This window comes from Acanthochromis polyacanthus, chromosome 9, assembly GCF_021347895.1.
Source record: "Acanthochromis polyacanthus isolate Apoly-LR-REF ecotype Palm Island chromosome 9, KAUST_Apoly_ChrSc, whole genome shotgun sequence".
Classification (NCBI taxonomy): domain Eukaryota; kingdom Metazoa; phylum Chordata; class Actinopteri; family Pomacentridae; genus Acanthochromis; species Acanthochromis polyacanthus.
Window position 1 is genome coordinate 11,540,531 of NC_067121.1, and position 20,377 is coordinate 11,560,907.

General features: G+C 37.0%; 1 protein-coding gene and 1 long non-coding RNA gene across 2 annotated transcripts; both read left to right on the forward strand.

Moving 5' to 3' along the window:
- The first annotated feature begins 22 nt into the window (after window positions 1–22).
- Window positions 23–4,309, forward strand: LOC127535431 (uncharacterized). The gene is made up of 3 exons (XR_007944282.1): window positions 23–123; window positions 522–670; window positions 3,860–4,309. It is a non-coding gene; the product is annotated as an uncharacterized LOC127535431 (long non-coding RNA).
- Window positions 4,310–6,168: 1,859 nt separating this feature from the next.
- Window positions 6,169–18,811, forward strand: LOC110967122 (purine nucleoside phosphorylase-like). The gene is made up of 6 exons (XM_022216637.2): window positions 6,169–6,310; window positions 11,820–11,989; window positions 12,108–12,211; window positions 14,374–14,549; window positions 15,648–15,838; window positions 17,799–18,811. The coding sequence occupies exons 1-6, from the start codon at window positions 6,282–6,284 to the stop codon at window positions 18,017–18,019; spliced, it is 891 nt and encodes a 296-aa protein (XP_022072329.2). The 5' UTR covers window positions 6,169–6,281; the 3' UTR covers window positions 18,020–18,811.
- Window positions 18,812–20,377: the final 1,566 nt, after the last annotated feature.

The window sequence follows — 20,377 nt, forward strand, 5'->3', positions numbered from 1 at the left end:
ACTGGATCGCGAGAATGCAAAAACAAAAGTGATTATTGGCGAGTCATTTGGGCGATGGCGTCCGCTCAAGCAACAAATGGACCTAAAGACAGATGCCTTGGTTGCTAAATTCCTTCTGGACAGGTAAAATGTATTATTGTATTATACTGCGGCTGTAGGCAACTTCACGAGTCCTACGCAAGTTTCTGGAGGGGGCGTTTCTTCGTAAATGTTAAGAGGGGGGAGGTTAGAGGGGGTGAGGGAGAGGTTGTATATGCGCATGCTACGTTCAGAGTTGTAGGAAATTAAATCTCCTCTAATGCCTTTAAAAGGATGTATACAGTTTTAGTTTGGAGTTCTGTGATTGCAGTAATAAATTAGTAGCAATAATACAGTCTGAAGCTCAGTCAAAGTTTCAAAACAAGCTCCTGCAGGTGAAATCCATGTAAAATGTCTTAACTTGCAAAGAAACTATAGTGTGAATCTGCCCTGAGTTGTCAATGTGAAATTCTTGCACTGGTGACTTTCTAATTTGCTTGCAGAACGAGAGCTGTAGCTTTTGGCCGGCATGTCAGGATAAAGGCCTGACAACTGTGCGAATACAAATCAGCAGTTATGTAACTGCTGGTAACCGGAACACTGGCCGCTCTGTGCTGCTGTCACGGCGGGTGGATACAACACACACACGGAGGTAGATATACACAGAAAAACCACATCCATGTTCAGACACGCTTTTTCTTTACAATCAGACATTAGTACATGCTTGTAAATACAAATTCATTCTTTGTCCACTCAAGAAAACACAGCCCAGACTGCTGTTTAATTTATCTAAATGATTCTGGGTACTTGTATGGAACCTTCCTTCCATCAGGTCAATATTTCCACTACATAAACGTTTTAATTATTAAGAGCTTGAACAGTGCTGGCTACATTCTGATGAAATTTGCAGTGAATATTCATGATCTCCAGAAGATCAACCCTGATATTTGTAAACTCCTGATAAAAATTCACTAAGCCTAAATTATTTATACATTTGACTTCAATAAACAAAAAAGTGCATTTTTTTCCACTTTCTCTCTCCAGTTTTGCAAACCATTTACTGCTCTTTACCACATTTTCATGGTTTGTATAAATGACAGCTTATAACTAATAACAATGCAGAACCAAAGTAATCAGTCATGTGTTAACCTTTAAAAAAACAGGCCAAAAATTCTAAAAATGTATATACTTAAGTATTTTTATAATCATTTACACACGTGGACAAAATTGTTGGTACCCCTCAGTTAAAGAAGGAAAAACCCACAATTATCACTGAAATCACTTGAAACTCACAAAAGTAACAATAAATAAAAATTTATTGAAAATTAAATAATCAAAAACAGCCATTACTTTTGAATTGTTGATTAACATAATTATTTTAAAAAAAAAAAAAAACTAATGAAACAGGCCTGGACAAAAATGATGGTACCTCTATAAAAGATTGAAAACTGTTTGACCAGAGTGACATGATTAACTCAGGTGTGTCATTTAATTGACATCACAGGTGTTTCCAAACTCATAATCAGTCAGTCTGCCTATTTAAAGGGAGACAAGTAGTCACCCTGCTGTTTGGTGAAAAGGTGTGTACCACACTGAACATGGACAACAGAAAGCGAAGGAGAGAATTGTCCCAGGACATCCGAAAAAAAATTATAGACAAACATCTTAAAGGTAAAGGCTTTAAGACCATCTCTAAACAGCTTGAAGTTCCTGTGACAACAGTGGCTCATATTCAGAAGTTCAAGACCCACGGGACAGTAGCCAACCTCCCTGGACGTGGCCGCAAGAGGAAAATTGATGACAAATTGAAGAGACGGATCGTTGGAATTGTATCCAAAGAGCCCAGAGCAACCTCCAAAGAAATTAAAGGTGAACTCCAAGGCCAAGGTACATCAGTGTCAGATCGCACCATTCGTCGTTGTTTGAGCCAAAGTGGACTTCATGGGAGACGACCAAGGAGGACACCACTGCTGAAAAAAACTCATAAAAAAGCCAGACTGGAATTTGCAAAAATGCATGTTGACAAGCCACAAAGCTTCTGGGAGAATGTCCTTTGGACAGATGAGACCAAACTGGAGCTTTTTGGTAAGGCACATCAACTCTATGTTCATAGACTCAAAAACCAAGCATACGAAGAAAAGAACACTGTCCCTACGGTGAAACATGGAGGAGGCTCAGTAATGTTTTGGGACTGCTTTGCTGCATCTGGCACAGGGTGTCTTGAAAGTGTGCAAGGTACGATGAAATCTGAAGACTATCAAGGCATTCTGGAGAGAAATGTGCTGCCTAGTGTCAGAAAGCTTGGTCTCAGTCGCAGGTCATGGGTCTTCCAACAGGACAACCATCCAAAACACACAGCCAAAAACACCCAAGAATGGCTGAGAGAAAAGCGTTGGACTATTCTAAAGTGGCCTTCTATGAGCCCAGATCTGAATCCCATTGAACATATGTGGAAGGAGCTGAAACATGCCATTTGGAGAAGACACCCATCAAACCTGAGACAACTGGAGCTGTTTGCTCATGAGGAGTGGGCCAAAATACCTGTTGACAGCTGCAGAACGCTCATTGACAAATACAGAAATCGTTTAATTGCAGTGATTGCCTCAAAAGGTTGTGCAACAAAATATTAAGTTATGGGTACCATCATTTTTGTCCAGCCCTATTTCATTAGTTTGTTTTTTTTAAATAATTATGTTAATCAACAATTCAAAAGTGATGGCTGTTTTTGATTATTTAATTTTCAATAAATTTTTATTTGTTACTTTTGTGAGTTTCAATTGATTTCAGTGAGAATTGTGGGTTTTTCCTTCTTTAACTGAGGGGTACCAACAATTTTGTCCACGTGTGTAGTAGTAGTAGTAGTAGTAATAATAATAATAATAATAATAATGTATTAGATTTATATAGTGCTTTTTTGGACACTCAAAGCACTTCACAATGGATCCATTATTCATTCGCTCACACATTCTCACTCTGGTGGTGGTAAGCTACATTTGTAGCCACAGCTGCCTTTCACAATCTTTTTGATCATAAAACTACCTTTTTTTTTTTTTTTTTCTGTACGTATTTAAAATGGCAAATTATTTATGAATTGTTTTTTACAGATTTTGAATTAGAAATTGTTGTTTAAAGTGTTAATTTACAATTTAATTATTCAAAAAGGGACAAAATTGTACATAATGTCCACACCTAATATTAGCCATTATTTGAAAAACAAAAGTTTGTGTATATTAAGGATTGAAAAATTGTTACTATTTTACAGATTTTGCCTGTTTTGTAAAATTCCAGAAAATATCTAATGAAATCACTGAAAAAAATACTGATTTGCCTGTTGACTATAACAATGTCTACATTACAGCCAATATTTTTACAAATAGTTTTTTCCACAGTATTTGACCATAAAATTACAGATTTTCTTAACTGTATATAAATCAGAAAAGTATGTCGTCATTTACGTGTTTTTGCCATTTTAAGAAATATTCTGTATTTGGAATTGGAAAATTAAAAAAAATTAGTTATTGTGCACATTTACCTTGTTTTGGTAAATTACAGATAATATCTAGTTAAAATCACAGAGAAAAGCATTAATTTACTTATTTATTGGACTGTAAAACAAAAACATAGTATACAATGTTGACGTCAACAATCAGTATTTGTACTTTTTTTTATGCTGTTTTATTGTATTTAAATGAGCTTTAAAAAAAACTATTTTGCAGATATTTTTCGTTATTTTCACTGTTATACAACATTACAATTGTAAACCGTTTTTAAAAATCTTTTTTTGGCATCCTTGCTGCCAGATCTTCACTAGTTTGTTGTTGTTTTTTTTTTTTTTTTACAGTGTAGTTGGACCATCATCTGACCTGCCAACTCTACACACAGCATTCTGTATCTGATTATGTTAAAGGCTAAATGCAGATCTGTTGAAGAACTCTACGCTCTATGAAACCGTTTCATTTTAATGAAGCCGAGACATCAGTCTACCCTTTAGTGTCACCCTCAGGCCTGAAAATAAACATTCAACCAAGAACCGTGAACCCAGTAAGTCATTTGACAGAATTATCTTGACTCAGAGTTCACAAACTTGTGCTTTATTTTCACTTTGAACTTTATCTTATTGTCTGTTATAATAATTTCAATAAAAACTAAAAGTGTCTGCGTTAGTTTCCATTCAGCACTTTGATAATGTTAAGTGTAATAATTGCATTTGAAGTCTTTTTATGGGTTCTGTAAAACATCTTGAGACAATTTGACCTGTAATTGGTGCTATATAAATAAAATTGAATTGTTGGCTTTTTAGTGCTTTTGTCTCAAACATGCTCCAAACTCTCAGGGCTCTACTCTTTTGAATGTGCTGCAAGTTATTTAAAAACCAGATGTTGAAAAGCTACACTTTGTCCTGCTTTGATTACAACCTCAACAGCTGCAGCCTTGCATTTTGTTACTGCATTTATTTTTCCTTTCTGTGAAAATCAGCAGCCTCCAGGGAGACAAAAATGGACAATTCCAGCAACAGGTGTGAATTTAACAAGCTGATAATTAATCCTGTCTGCCATAAATTGCTAGTTTGAAACATTCCTCCTTTTATTTCAGAAATACTGATATGAAGCTGATCCATTAAGCTTTCTAAGAAATAATTTTGATCAAATTTCATAAATCCTTAGTAGATAAGACATTAAGATCTTTTCATGTCTAGTGCTGAGCGATTGCATCAGCACCAGAGCCAAGAGGACCACGTTGTGAGATTTGTGTGGTCTGCTGATGCTTTCAAGTGCTGTTGGAAATCCTACAGCCGAGTGATCACTCGGGCTTTATTGGCCAAAATGGCTAAATGATATTTTAGTGTATTTAAAGTCTATTTTTTTAATCTGGACAAAACTGCTGTAAATCTGGGCTTTAGCCAAATTGTAATGATAGATTTTGGTTCAAAGGCTTTAAAACGTGACAATATTTAAGGAAGAACTTCTAACATTTTGTTGTCTTACTATCTCCCACACAAAATAACTAATTTTCATTTTAGAGGGAAATAATAATCTCACTAAGAGTCTCTTTAAGATGTTTGGTTTATGTGATGTGCTACGTTCGTGGTGCATTTAAATAACTTAATTAGAATTTAACTTGAATTACATTGTGTATTTGTATATAAAATATGTCTATATATTTACACAAAGTAGCAATATTAAACATGTCGTAGATATCATTTCACAGATACTTGCTGCTATTTGAAAGAAAAAATTTATATTTAAGATGAAAAGTGGTCCGTAATTTTCTGACTTGTTTTGTGAAATGACATAATTTCTCGTAAAATCACCAAAAAAGTAATGATCTACATGTTCACTATCAAAAACCAAAAAACAAAACAAAAACTTGTTCATAATGTCCGCATAAAAAAATCTGTACTTTTATAAATGATGATTTGCTTTTTTACAATATTTGACTATAAAATTAGACATGCTGTTTACTGTATTTAAATCACCAAAAACCCTCTTCTTGAACTTATATTTTCTGTTATTTGAAAAAAAGTTGTGTATTTTAAAAATATGAAAAATTATAAATACATTTAACTGTTATTTTACACATTTACTCTGTTTTGGTAAATTAAAGATAGGCCAAAACTGTAAATATTGTCCACATCAAAAACCTGTTTTTACAAAAATTTCACAATGTGTGACCGATATTTATGTATATTTTTTTATCATTTCAACAGAGTGTAACCATTGCAGCACGTATTCTGACGTCTTTAGCTCATGTTTTCTGGCACCTTTTTGCTGCCAGATTTTCTTTAAAACATGAAATTCAACGTAATTTAAATCACAAATCGGACAAATTCCAGGTAAAGTTACTTCCTGAAGCTCTGCTAGACAGTTTAAACCTCAGCAGTTTCAATTTGTGTCAATTTATGGCAAACAGACAGATAACTACTGCAGTTGCTTTGGGAAAAACCTACCTCGTATTTACTGTCAGAATTGCCACACAGACACTTTCCTCCCGCTTCTTTGTTTCATGAGGCTCCTGAACGCACCACCAGAGTTTTTTTTTTTTTTTTTTTCCCCCACCAGAGTTACCAGCATCGTGTGAGAGGCGCAATCGAACAACGCCTGCGCTGCGACCAATCAGAGGCTCCGCTGCTGTGACGTACAGGGGGACATGTCCGCAGCGTGGTGAAAGGGTGGAGGGTAAAACCTAAAACCGGCCCCTCCATCAGGAAGCCGGATAATCGCTCACAGATTGAATCGCGGAACAACCTGCTGCATCTTCTCTCAATGCTCTCCATGTCCGAGTTTGTCACCGGGTGAGTTTTTATTGTAATATTCTGATTCTAGACTAAAAAAAAAAAAAAAAAAAAAACACCTTTCTGAGACTAAAATTTGCTTTCTGACGCTACATGTTTGATTTTATCTGCTTGTAACTGAACATTAGATGTTGAGGCTGCTACCGGGTTTCCATCGCTCGTATTACATGTGGAGGTGGTGAAACTGTGGTGAAAATCTCATGAATGGAGTTTGTGTCCACATCTAAAGAGTAAAATAGACAGAGGCCCCTTTAATTACACTGGTCTTAATTAAAAACAGCTTAAGAAGCGCGCGTAACGCCATTCATTTTACACACCTGTCCGCCTCATGTGGTGTGTTTAGGCATTAAAAGAGAAGTCTTCTAGGGGAATCTATTAATAACGCAATAAGGCGCGGAAAACCCCACGATGTGCTTATTCACGGGATGGAATGATAAAAAGAAAAAACCGTGACGTCAAGACCAGCCCGGTGACCCATCAGCGGCTCAGGAGGGGGATTCAGGCTCCCGAGCTGAGACCTTTTGTGTTTTTCCATTTGCCCACATGTGGCTCAAAGTGAGGTGTTCGTGAATCAGCCACAGCTGGCATCCAGAGAGGGTTTCCATCAGCACATAAAATGAGTAGGTCAGCCAAAGAGCGCAGGAACATTAACACCGAATAGACGGAGTATTCTTTTTTGTTCTTTTTCTGTTTTTTTAATGTTGGATACAGGGAAGATTTTATGTTTCTTAATGCACATACAGTTGCTTTTTTGCTTTGCTTTCCTTTACCCTTTCAATACCAGAAAATTAATATGAGCCCAAAGAAGTTTCCATCGGCTCAGATTGGAGACTTTCACTGCCCTCAGTGATGGGACCCCACATTCTTCCATAAGTGGGTCAAAAATATAGGAATCGGTGTGTTTTTATTCCATTTTTATCATTTTGATTCAGAATAATCATTTGTTATTGTTTGTATTATATTTTTGTCCACACAAGAATGATTTCATGTTTGAAATATGTTTATTTTTCACTTTAGAACAGATTTTGAACATTTTGATCATCGAAAAAGAAGAATATTACACAGAACAGCAATAGAAGAATGTCCATTTGTCAATTTTCTTCTCCTCCAGCTGTTGCTAATCACCGTCCCTCCGAGTTTGTGTACTTCATCACCTCCTTGTAGGAAATTTTCAGTGATAAAGAATTTAGGGTGATAATACAAATACTAAAATTTCTTTAAAAGAGAAAAAGGGAACTTTTAATGAAATTATATCAAAAACATGTTTTTGAGAAATAGCTAGAATATGGAATGATAAAAACTTTTGATTACAAAGATATTGCAAGAAAACGAACGGCCTCACTGGGTCATTTTTGACTCACGAGTTAGAGAGCAGCTCACTTCTTTAAAAACTGTCTCGGGTCAGGATTGGAGTTAGATTTAAGGTTTGGCACTGACTGAATTTAGCAACAAAACCTCCATGCTGTTGGAAATTTATGATACAGGAACAAATCATAAATTAAAGATGACAAGAAAAGCACAGTATGGCTAAAAGTAAAGATATAATTAAGACTATGTACAGCTTTCAAGTGGCAGCATGGATAATGTACCCAACTGTAGGACGCAAATAGAAATACACTTAAACAGAGCAACAGTGCTACATTTCTGATACTGCACTTATTATAGAGCAGGGGTGTCATTTTAGTTCAGGGGCCACATGAACTAAAGAACTTAGTTAGATCCTTTTGCATCAATATATTTTCAAGAACTGAACACCAGTGTAGAAATACTTATGAGCTTCTGGGGTAAAATGTGTCAGAAGAAGCTGCTGAGGGCTCATTTTGTGTCCAAGAGTCTCGGGCTAGATGTGGGCAAAATGATTTTTAGATCAGATTAGACTGAATTCAACTTTATTGTCATTTCACTGAGTACCAAGACAACCAAATCTAGTTTAGCATCTTACAGGAAGTTCAAATAAAGCAGTAAAAGTGCAGTTGGAGACTGAAATTACATTCAGACAATCTGAAATATGGAAAGTGGAATAACTTTAATGGCAGTATAAGGGTGCTGAGATATATAAATACAGTGTGAATAGTGTACACTGTGCATGCAAGCAAGATATACAAGTTTCTAAGATGTAGACGTTATGTATACTACTGTTCAAAAGTTTGGGGTCAACCAGACAATTTCATGTTTTCCAGGAAAACTCACACTTTTATTCATGCGCTAACATAATTGCACAAGTGTTTTCTAATCATCAGTTAGCCTTTCAACATGATTAGCTAACACAATGTACTTTTAGAACACAAGAGTGATGGTTGCTGGAAACTGGCCTCTGTACCCCTGTGTAGATATTCCATTAAAAATCATCTGTTTCCAGGTAGAATAGTCATTTACCACATTAGCAATGTCTAGACTGTATGTCTGATGAATTTAATGTTATCTTCACTGAAAAAAACAACTTTTCTTTCAAAAATAAGAACGTTTCTAAGGGACCCCAAACTTCTGAACAGTAGTGTGCATGCAATATGACAGAGTATTAACGGAATATACAGTATGAACTTGCTAAGTTTATATACAGCTAATGTGTCAGTAAAGTTCAATTAACTTTAGACCCTCCAGAAAAACGCGATTATGCGATCGCATGAATTCCCGCATTAATCACCAAAATGCCGCTGATTATGCGGGGTCAATTATTTCCCAAAAGGCCGCATAATCCCCGCAAAACGGCGCATAATTCCCGCAAGAATCTCACATTTCCACGAAAAAAAAAGAGAACTATGCGGGTCCCGCTTGATTTCACAATTTCCGCATAAAATGAGAAAACTATAACCAATATAAATGGAGTTGTGAGTGAGTTTTTATGTGACGCCCGGCCTGACGTCATCAGTTCGCGCATTCACACACACACACTAGAAGCATGAGCTGATGCGGAGCGCAGCGCCAGTGTTGCCAACTTAGCGACTTTCTCGCTAAATCTAGCGACTTTCCAAAGCGTCCTAGCGACTTTTTTTGTCAAAAGCGACTAGCCACAAATCTAGCGACTTTTTCTGCCGTTTTGGAGACTGACAGGAAAACTTGGATCATTCTGCAGTTACTTCAACAAGCAGCAGGTGCTGCTGTGAGCTTCTCCCCCTCCCAAAGCACAGGCTGTCAGTCCAATAACCCTGCAGCAGTCCCAGTGTCTGATTAGAGGACACATCCCTCTGCGACCAGACGGCAGGTGAATCGCGCATATTTTTGCATATTTCACAACTATTTGCATACTTTGCAACTTTCCGCAATTTCCCCGCATAAAATGGCATAAAAACCCCGCATATTTATTCGCATAATCAAGGATTTTAGCCCGCGTTTTTCTGGAGGGTCTATAATTTGTATTTAGTGTTGTGGTAGCATTACTTGTGTGATATGTGTTGCTTGTGCTGTTTTAGTTTGTAGTTGCTGTTGTTGTAATTTGCAAACAAGCCAGTTTCACAACTTTTACAGGTTGGACATGTAGCGCTGATGGTCAAGATAAGAGTGAGAACTAAAGGCAGATTGATGGTCAGTGGGAGAATTCACTCCTCACAAATACAGAAATTTGAAACAAAATATAAATGTGAGCATCGGTATGTTTGCAAAATACTGTTGACTTTACAAATGGGCAAGGTCAGTTCAGGTTTTCTGATGAATCACTTGAACATGATTTGCAAAATAGTGCAACTCAATCCGTTCACTCCCGACAAAAAACAGGATGGAACGCGTACTTGTAACGGCATTACTGTCAGTCCAGTGAGTGTACAGGATGTACAGTCCATTAGATATTGTTTACTTCCCAGTTAGTGAGCACAGCATGACTCTGCACCTACATCCTGTTGAAGAAAAAAAGAAAAGAGGATGAGCTCATCTGATGCCTTTGGAACAAATTAATCCACAGGGTGGAGGCCAACGGCTTTGTTTGGTGTCCTCATGCATGTTTCGTCACGTTACTCACTCATACTGCCAAAAGGACATACACAGTTAAAAAAAGACATTCTAAAAAAGTGTAAAATAAAAATATGAAATGCAGATTCTTTATTTTTTATTTTTATGTAAACATTATTTTTTGTTTTGGCCATTTTTTTGGTTTGTTTTTTTCTATCAGCATGTAAATTAAAACTTTTTTTTCTGTGATTTTTATTTGCTGTTATTTGTAATTTACCAGGGAACAGAGAATATGCATTTGTTATCTAAAAAAAATCTGTTCTTGATATATAAATTTTTTCTTTGAAATGGCAGCAAGTATATATATTTTTTTTCCTGATTTAAATCTAGTAAATATTTTTATAGTCGTGCATTGCAGAAGAACAAACTATTGTTTCAAAAAACAATGATTTTTTTAATTGGACATTATTTATAGTTTTGGCTTTTTAAAACATTTCTTTTTTACTGTCAACGTGGAAATTAATCATTTTTTGCTGTTATTTTATAAGACGTCTTTAATTTACAAAAAAGAAATCTGTGAACTGATGTATATAATTTCTTTTAAATAATAGCAAATATTTGAGGAAGAAGGATATTTTTTGGTAATTTAAATATAGTAAAAGTTGTGTAATTTTTTTTAAGAACAAATTACCTAGAAAAATACAGATTATTGTGAAAATTATTTACAGTTTTTGTCTGTTTTTTAAACACTTGACATGTACATAAGTCTAATTGAAATTTTATTATTTTTCTGTGATTTTACTGATTTAAATTAATCATTTTTTGCTGTCATTTTACTAGATAACTGTAATTTAGAAAAAAAGAAAAAAGCCGAAAATCTGTAAAATAAATTAATTGATTTCGTCCTTTTATATTCATAATTTGTCTTTCAAATAATGGCAAATATATATTGATTTTTTTGTTTGTTTTTTTGCTGATCTAAATCCAGTAAATGTTGTGAAATTTTATGTTTGAATGTTTTAGAAGACAAATTAGTTTGTAAAAATACAGATTTTTTTTATGTGAACAATATTTACAGTTTTGGTCTGTTGTTTAACAGCTGATATGTATGAATGTACGACATTTTATTATTTTTCAGGGGGTTTACTGATTTAAATGAATCCTTGTTTTGTGTCATTTTTAAAGATATCTATAATTTAACAAAAAAGGCCAAAAATCTGCTACATAAATTTTTCTATTTTATATACATAATTTGCCTTTCAAATAATGGCAAATATATATATTTTTCTGATCTAAATACAGTAAATGTTGTTTCATTTTATGTTTGAATGTTATAGAACAAATTACACTTTAAAAAAATATAGATTTCTTTTTTGATGCAAACATTACCGCAATTACAATTTTGGTCTGTTTTTTTAACCTTTATTATAGATATTAGTATAAAATTATATTTTTTGTGTGATTTTTTTTTTTTTTTTTTTTTTAATCAGTTAATACATGTCATTTAATAAAACAAAAAAACTCTGTTAAATAAAAGCAAGTTGTTCAAAGTAAAACATGATATATTTTTCTTTACAGTGCATGATAGTACATGTCTGCTTCATGTTTGTTTTTCTTGCTCTCTCAGTGACAGCTATGAGGAGTGTCGGGCCACGGCAGACTGGCTGATGTCCAACACTCAGGTCCGACCCACTGTGGGAATCGTGTGCGGTTCAGGGTTGGGAGGACTCGCCGAGATGCTCAAGGAGCCGCAGGTCTTCAAGTACAGCGACATTCCCAACTTCCCCCGGAGCACAGGTATGCACAGTCCACAGCTGTTTTGGAAAATCACAGCAGTAAATGTGTTTGTACATGTTTGCAGGTGTTGATTAAATGCACTTGTTATCTAACTGTGTGTGTTTTGTTTGTGTTGCAGTGCACGGTCACGCGGGCCGCCTGGTGTTTGGAACGCTTAAAGGGAAGCCGTGTGTTTGCATGCAGGGCAGATTCCACCTGTACGAGGGTTACCCCATCCAGAAGGTGAGTCTAGATGAACACCTGCACCAGTGGGTTTAGTTTAAAGAGCCCATATCCGGCTTTTGTGAGATTTTAATTTCCTTCAGAGTGTCATATATCTTTTCTTGTGCATGGAAAATGTCCGCAATTTTCCCAAAGTCCACAACAAAGAAAACACTATTAATTATCTGCCTGAAAGCACCATGTTTGACGTCCAGGCTTTTCTTCTGTTACTTAGTTACCAGGGATGTTAATGATTAGTGATTAATTGCTAATTTCCAGTAATAGTGTAACAGACTAAAAATGATATTAACCACGAAGGCAGAAGACGAAGCACATCCATGCCAGAAAATGTATTGTAGTTTAGCTGTAGTAGCTGGTTAAACACGAGGCGATCACTCCAACTACCAGCAGTTGGAAAACAAACAATAATGTGGAAGTTCTTCCAGTTAAGTGCCACCATGACAAGTCTTCTGTGATGCCACAGCTCTGAGTTATTTGCTGAGATGAAGTGTGCTAATACAGCTTCACAGAGGACCAGTGGTTGATAATCTACACCACTGGAGCAGCAATTATGTCCGATGATTTCATTTTGTGTTACTGATCAATCAGTTATTGATCGATAAGGCTGCTGTTAGCCTGCAGAGTTGCTAGTTTGGTCCTCAAACAAAGAATTAGCAGCAGCCTCTCAGTTCAGCATTATTTTCTCAGTAGACTATCCAACATTGTCTTGCTTTCATTGAGCCAGCTGACCAATCAGAGCAGACCGGGCTTTTCAGTGAGAGGCCTTAAAGAGACAGGAGCTAAAATAGAGAATTTCAGACTGAAAGTGAGAAGAAGTACTGCACCAATGTACAATATGAGAAAAATAATGTGCCTTTTCAATATTAAAGCATCTAAACATATTGTAATAGATCCCCAAAAAAAGAAATTTTAAACCTGTGAAGGCTGATGCAGACTACATGACTGCATTTATCCACTGTTTACGGTTTGCCTCTGATAAATTCTTGAGGTCTGAGGCAGCATTCAAGTCTGCACATGCATTCACAATGCATAGAATGTTGTCTAATTCAACTCTGAGACATGGCAGCATTTTTCAAACATGTTTTCTTGTATCGTAACCAATCGCAAGATGCACTTAATAATAATAATAAACAACAATAAAATCACCTTGGGGATCAGCCTGAGATGGTCATTGAGCTCTATCCAATCAGAGAACAGGAAACCAGAGGAGGGGATGGAGGGTGGCAACACTACAATTCTACACATTTGTTTAGCAGATGCTTTTATCCAAAGCAACATACATCTGACATCAGATAAAAAAACGGTACTTTTGTTTAACTGAATATTACCATTGTCTCTCAGCAACCAAAATAATCTAATAATCTGTGAGTCTCACAGTAGAAGTTCCAAGACTTTAGGAGCCCTATAGTCTGCACCAGCTTTAAGTGTTCAATTTAAATGATTCAAATTACAGGAGCTATTACATTCAATAGAAGTGTTTTCTATCTTAGTCTTCATATCACTAAGCCACGCAGATACATTTATATGGAGGGTTTTGCGATATTTGCTGCAAAGACATTATCCACCTCCAAAGTAGAAGTAGATTAACATTTGTTTGTACTTGTCTTTCCACAGATATTGTCCTGGTAAAAGTGTTATGCACAGACTTTCCTGTGCACAGTTTTCAGTTGGACAGGTTTTTTGATTGAAAGTATATTTCATGAAAACGTCTAATCCAGAGTATTGTCAACACACACAGCTATTAAGAGTTTCAAATGTAAATCTCAGGTTCTAGATATGACTAGAGGGGATTAGGAAAATATGTAGTTGTTTGATTTGTGCACCTTTTAAAATATTATGTCGAGCATCTGCTGGAAGTTTTTAGCAATTCAAACGGAGTCTAGACACGGCAGAGGTAACATGCTCCTCCTTTTATCAGATTGTCCATCATGGAAATGCCCGTGTTTGCTCTGTTTGTTGTTAGTTGATACACAGATTAGGAAAAAGACATGTTGTTACAAAAACATGGAGAAAGAACACATATTTTGCACTTCTATCCACTTATTTAGTCTTTGCCTCACGTCAGGTTTCTTATATCTGGCCCAGTTACAACTCTAATACTAAAAGTGCTCATTCACAATGTTATTAAATCTTAAAATCATGGGTGCGGATGTGTGTTTTAGATCACGCTGCCCATGCGAGTCTTCAAGCTGATGGGCGTTGAGACGATGATCCTGACCAACGCAGCCGGAGGCCTCAACCAGGACTACAAAGTCGGAGACGTCATGATCATCAAGGACCACATCAACATGCCGGGATTCGCTGGAATCAACCCGCTGGCAGGACCCAACGACGACAGGTAGGTACTGAAGAGAGGGAGGGACAGAAATGGGTATTGAAAGTAGTATTTTAGTTTAGTTTCCCCCCAATATATGACTACAGTTATGATGTGTGATGAGGGGAGATATTCAGTCCTGGATCAGTCTGTGTTTTGTGCTTTCAAATGGGCAACAAATGAGCCTCACAGGGAATTTTTCTTTCCAACTTTAAAATCTATAATTAATGCAGCTTTCTTTAATCCCTTATTCAGTCACAACACCCACACTAGTCATTAGCACGTCCTCAGTGCATGTCTCACCGTGGTGTACCCTGGCGACGCTTCCGTTTGCTCTCAGAATAAGCATCAGTGATTGTTCAACGTAGGGCAGAGAGGCCACAGAAAATGTCACGTCAATGTTAGTTTCCAGTATTAGAAATCACGCTATGGAGTAGCATAATCTGCAAATAGTTCATTTCAAAGATTCCATAATTGCAGAATATTTATGATTAACTCAAAGAAACCAAGTCATTTTTGGAAAAATTGCAAGTAAGCGATGTTGACATTGACACTGCTCAAATGACTCAGTTGTTCCAAGTTTTCCCTGCCGCCTTATTTCTTCCAGTAATTTATGTGCATTTTTGCAGTCTCCTACACAAAAATGCCTCTCTTCAGCCTCAGAGGAACAATAAGTATCTGATTTCAGCGTCAACCAACTCGTCTTTTGTTTCCGATGGCTGCAAGCTTTACATAACACTGGATAACTGCTCGCCTCAGAGCGGAGCTTCATGTCATTACAGAGGAGAACAACAGAACACTCAGTGTTTGCTTACATCTATTAGGTGCAGAGTGCCTTGATGAATTACTTATTTTACCAAACTAATGTTCCACCCATGTAGTCAGATGTCTAATAATCTTATGCAATGCTGGTTTACCCTGTTTGTCAGCATGAAGCACCACAACCGGTGATGCATGAGGTTTCTCACGTCTCGCTGTCACGTTACCAAACCTCAAAGATTTGCTGCTTTAGTGTTCTATGAGTCATCTGAGTGCAATTTTAGTCATTCAGCATTATGCAAGAACTGTGCAAATTCCTTCTGTTGGCTGAACTTGACTCAGAACTCTCCTCCAACCCTTCAGGTTCGGCGTCCGCTTCCCCTGCATGTCTGACGCCTACGACCGCAAGCTCCGGCAGATGGCACACGATGTGGCATCGGACCTGGGCCTCAGTGACTTTCTGAAGGAGGGAGTTTACTGCGTGCTCGGAGGTCCGTCCTTCGAAACAATCGCTGAGTGTCGCATGCTGCACCGGCTAGGCGCTGATGCTGTCGGTGAGTGTTTGAATCGCAACCTACAGCTCAAAAAAATGAGGAAAACTTCAAATTTGATAACTTTCATATACATATACACATAAAGTATCATATTTCAAGCCTTGTCTTTGTTGTAAAGGCACCACTGATGCAGTAATTTGTGGTAAAGGAAAGGAGCCACACCCCAATGTTGAGTGTATATTCTAGTAATTTGAGATACTAGATTTCTGATTGTCATTAACTATCCAGCCATAATCAAAACAAACCAAAAAAAGGCTTGAAACAATCCCTTTACGTGGAATGAATGTAGAATATTAAAATGTTTACCATGTTGAACTGAAATGACATTACATTTTTTTTCCTCCAACTGTACATGTACACACTTGTATTTCTGTACCTGAAAGCACCTTCTCTGATGTGATGCATCACCTCACCCTAACCGTCAGAACGCCTTGAGTAACGCGCAAAAGCTTTTTTTTTTTAAAGAAATGAGGATCAGAGAACAACTGCAAACATTCAGGTTAACATAAAAATACAAACACAAAGTGTACAGTCATCCTGTCAGCTGAAAAGATCAGTTCAGATCATCCCAGTTAATCACATGATGACTAACAGCCAGGAACTACACCATGACAAACAAACAAAATAGTTACCCTGGAAAATAATGCTTGACGCAAAACACTACTCGACATGATAAGCACAGACTGATACCTGCATTAATGGATGTATAACCACTTGGATGTATTTGGTGTATCACAGCTCAGATCAGTTCAACTGTCACAGTAGCAATGCAGGCGTCAGCGAAGCAAAAACTCCTCGCAATGCAATATGCACGTGTAAATCCTGAGGCTGTGACAAATCCAGTGAATTAAATAATTAATCATCAAACTTTACATTGATTCCTCACTTTGTTGTTGTTTTGTTTACCAGGGTTTGAAGGAATATGAAGATGATAATAATGATAAAACAACCACAAAGTGACAAAATGGCAACAAATAAACCCAAAACAGCTAAAATGAGACACAGAATATGACATAGATGACAGAAAATTACCTTAAAGAGACACAGCATAGCCACAATAGATTTAAAATCACCAAAATGTGAAACAAAATGATCTCAATGTGACATAAAATGACTAAAATGTGATGCGAAGCTCCTAAAATGTAATGCATAACAACGAAGGTGTGAAACAAAATCACCACAAAGAGACATAATGGCAATAATTAAATAGAAAATGCCTAAAAGGGGACACAAAATGAGACTCAAAATGACAGAAATCAGAATCAGAATGTGATACCTATGACAGAAAATTAACTCACAGAATGGCCACAAGATGGGGGGGGGGGGGGGGGAACAAAATGATCTAAATGTTACATAAAATGACCAAAATGTGACATAAACTGAATAAAATGTGACATAAATGACCAGTAGGAAACAAAATGGTAATGACTAAATACAACATGACTAAAAAGGGAGACAAAATTACTAAAATAAGACACAGAACATAACACATGACAAAAAATTATCTCAGAGATACAGAATGCCATGAACAATGTGAAATTAAGGACCATAAAGAGACACAGGGGTATCAAATAAATGCAAAACAACTAAAAAGTGACAAAAAAAAGAGACAGAATTTGACCAGAAAATGACCTCAAAGAGACATAAAATGGCCACAAGAAATGCAAAAGGCCAAAAATGTAACACAAAACTGACACAGAATGACAGAAAATCTTATCTTATTGTACACATTTTTGATATATGAAAACAATGTTTTGATTAGAAATGTATGTAAAGACACTGAAACATTGCTTACAAGACACTAAAGTAGTAATTAAATCAGCATTAACGATATCAAATACAATCTGATGACCTGGGTGACCAATGTATATTTACCAGCCAGAACTTATAACTGTAAAGTACAGAGACTGACATGGATAAAGCAGTATGGTATTTTACCTTTCCTGTGTCTTCTGTGCAGGTATGAGTACGGTACATGAAGTAATCGTCGCCCGCCACGCCGGGATGCGCTGCTTCGCCATGTCTCTGATCAGCAACCAGGCGGTGATGGACTACGACAGCGAGGAGAAGGCCAACCACGAGGAGGTCCTGGAGACGGGCCGGCAGAGGGCCGAGCAGCTGGAGAAGCTGGTATCCACCATGGTGGCTCGGCTGGAGCACAACAACAACAACTCCTTCTGAAGACGCTTTCCCATTCCTTCTGCTGCAGCTGATCCTGGGTCAGCTGCCCTGCTCTATATTTTTAACACATTTGCTAGAACGCTAAAAGAAAAGATGTAGAGTCTTAAACTTCCAGGCTGGAGTTCCTACTCGATGAAGTAGTTTCTTAGCAAAATTGTTTTTAAAAAGTTCCTGCAAACTGTTACGTTAAGTCCTATTCTTCTGGAAATTGGTCCACTTTTCTACACATTTCTCTATTAGCTCTGTTTACATTCTCTGAGTTGTACAGATAAATTATGCCATTTTAAAGCAGGTGTACTGTACTGTGTCCAACTGACTGTTTCAGTGAAACGGCATTTTATTGTAAAGTTAAATTATCAGAATATTTATTGTTTCAGTTCTCTCACATTCCCTCGATATCCAAGAAAACTGAATATAGTTTTACTAAACAGGACCAACTCACTGTTCACACTCTCATGAAATGACGACCAAGTTGGGAATCATTTGTTGTAGAGTCGAAGAATTTTTAAAATAGTCAAAGATATTTATACTAAATTTATTTAAGTAGTGTTTGTATTTGTCTTTTATAATGTATGAGGTGTTTGATGGATTATGTTAAAGAAAGGGATGATGTGACCAAACGTAGATATGCCATGTCTTATCACTGTGTTAACCAACAGAATGGGTGTCTGTGATTTTAGAGATACTTTTCTAAAAACTGTACAAACTGGGATCGATTTTTATAATAAATGGCTGAAATTGAACACAAAATGTTGTTTGTGGGCTTCATTTCAAAATAAAAGATTGAATCTGCTTACTTTTGGTTCATTCATTTGTAGGATTGTGTGGCATCTTTGGCTTTCAGTCAGATTCATGTGGCCTCTGTTGCTCTGATGGTCATGTTGATTTGCCCTGTACATCAGGAAGATCAGCCCGTTCCTGTCTGAACGTGCAGCACAACTGGTACAGGCTCTCGTAATATCAAGCATCGACTACTGCAACCCCTTACTGGCAGCCCTCCCCGCATGCACGGTCAAACCTCTGCAGATGATCCAAAATGCAGCAGCACGTCTGGTTTTCAAGCAGCCAAAAACAGCTTGTCATCCCGCTGTTCAGATTGCTTCACTGGCTTACAGTTGCTGCCTGCATAAAATTCAAAACTGCCATTTGCATTCAAAACGACAATGAAAACGACTCTCTCTGACCTGAACTCTCTCATTGTCTACACTCCTTAAGGCTCACTACGATCAGCCAAGAAAAGACGCCTGATACAACCACCACAACAGGGCCCTTTCATACCTAGACTCTTGTCCTCTGGTTCCCTGGTGGTGGAACGAGTTATGAAACTGTTCGACCTGCAGAGTCCCTTTTAGTCTTTAGGACTAAAAACCCAGCTCTTATCACACTTGAACTTCTTTCTGTGGAAGTCATCCAGGTAGTTTTCTGACTAAATCCTTGCTTGTGTTGCATCTATTCTCAGATTTACGTTGCTTTGGATAAAAGCGTCTGCTAAATGAAATAGAATTGTAGATCAGCCACAACATTAAAATCACCTGCCTAGTATTGTGCAGGACCTTCATGTGCCACTAAAACATCTCTGACCTGTAGGGGCAGGAACGTAGGACCTCTGGAAGTGGTATTTGCTGCTGCTACTTAGGTTTTTTAGGCTGCATGGATCTGGCTTGTTCCAGTGAATCCCAAGTTGGGGGAAGTTGGGGTTGAAGCAGAGCAGTTTGCAGTTGATGAGATGCCTTATCCCTCTGGTGATCAAGGTGTGTGTGCAATAATGTTCAGAAAGTTTTCAAAGTAACATCTACATGAATGTAAAGGGAGGATCTGACATTTTCCCAGCAGAACATTACATTGTAATAAGAAAATCAATGGTTTTAATACATTCTTATCTTCTACTAGTCAACTTAGTAGCTTCCATTCAAAACTTCCATAGAGTCAAAGTCAAACTGAGCTAAGTGGGCAATTCTGGTGCAAATAGATGGGCTTTCAAGGAATGAATAACCAGAGGGTACTTTAAAGTTACATCTTTTTTTACATACCTAATCATCTGAGGCCCTGTCTTATTTAAGTTGTGTGTTTAATGACTGGCCATCTACATGAATAATAAGAATACAATAACACACAATAAATCTAGAAGGACAGACCCCTATCTCACAATTTTTATTTCAAAAAGTGATGGGGATTTGCAACAGAATTAAATGTGTTCTTTCTCCTACCATGTTCCACTTCTTTACCAGATTTAATTAACTTCTGCCCAGTAGTTTTTGCTTAATCCTGCTGAAACACACAGACAGCACTAAAACCATACAGTACCTCTGCCAAGGCAGGAGCCACAAACACAAATATTTTCACCAGGATCTATCTTCC

Coding starts and splice junctions, on each gene's coding strand:
- LOC110967122 (XM_022216637.2), top strand. CDS start 6,282: ATGCTCTCCATGTCCGAGTTTGTCACCGG. Junction 6,311..11,819: donor ATGTCCGAGTTTGTCACCGG/GTGAGTTTTTAT, acceptor TTGCTCTCTCAG/TGACAGCTATGAGGAGTGTC. Junction 15,839..17,798: donor GCTAGGCGCTGATGCTGTCG/GTGAGTGTTTGA, acceptor TCTTCTGTGCAG/GTATGAGTACGGTACATGAA.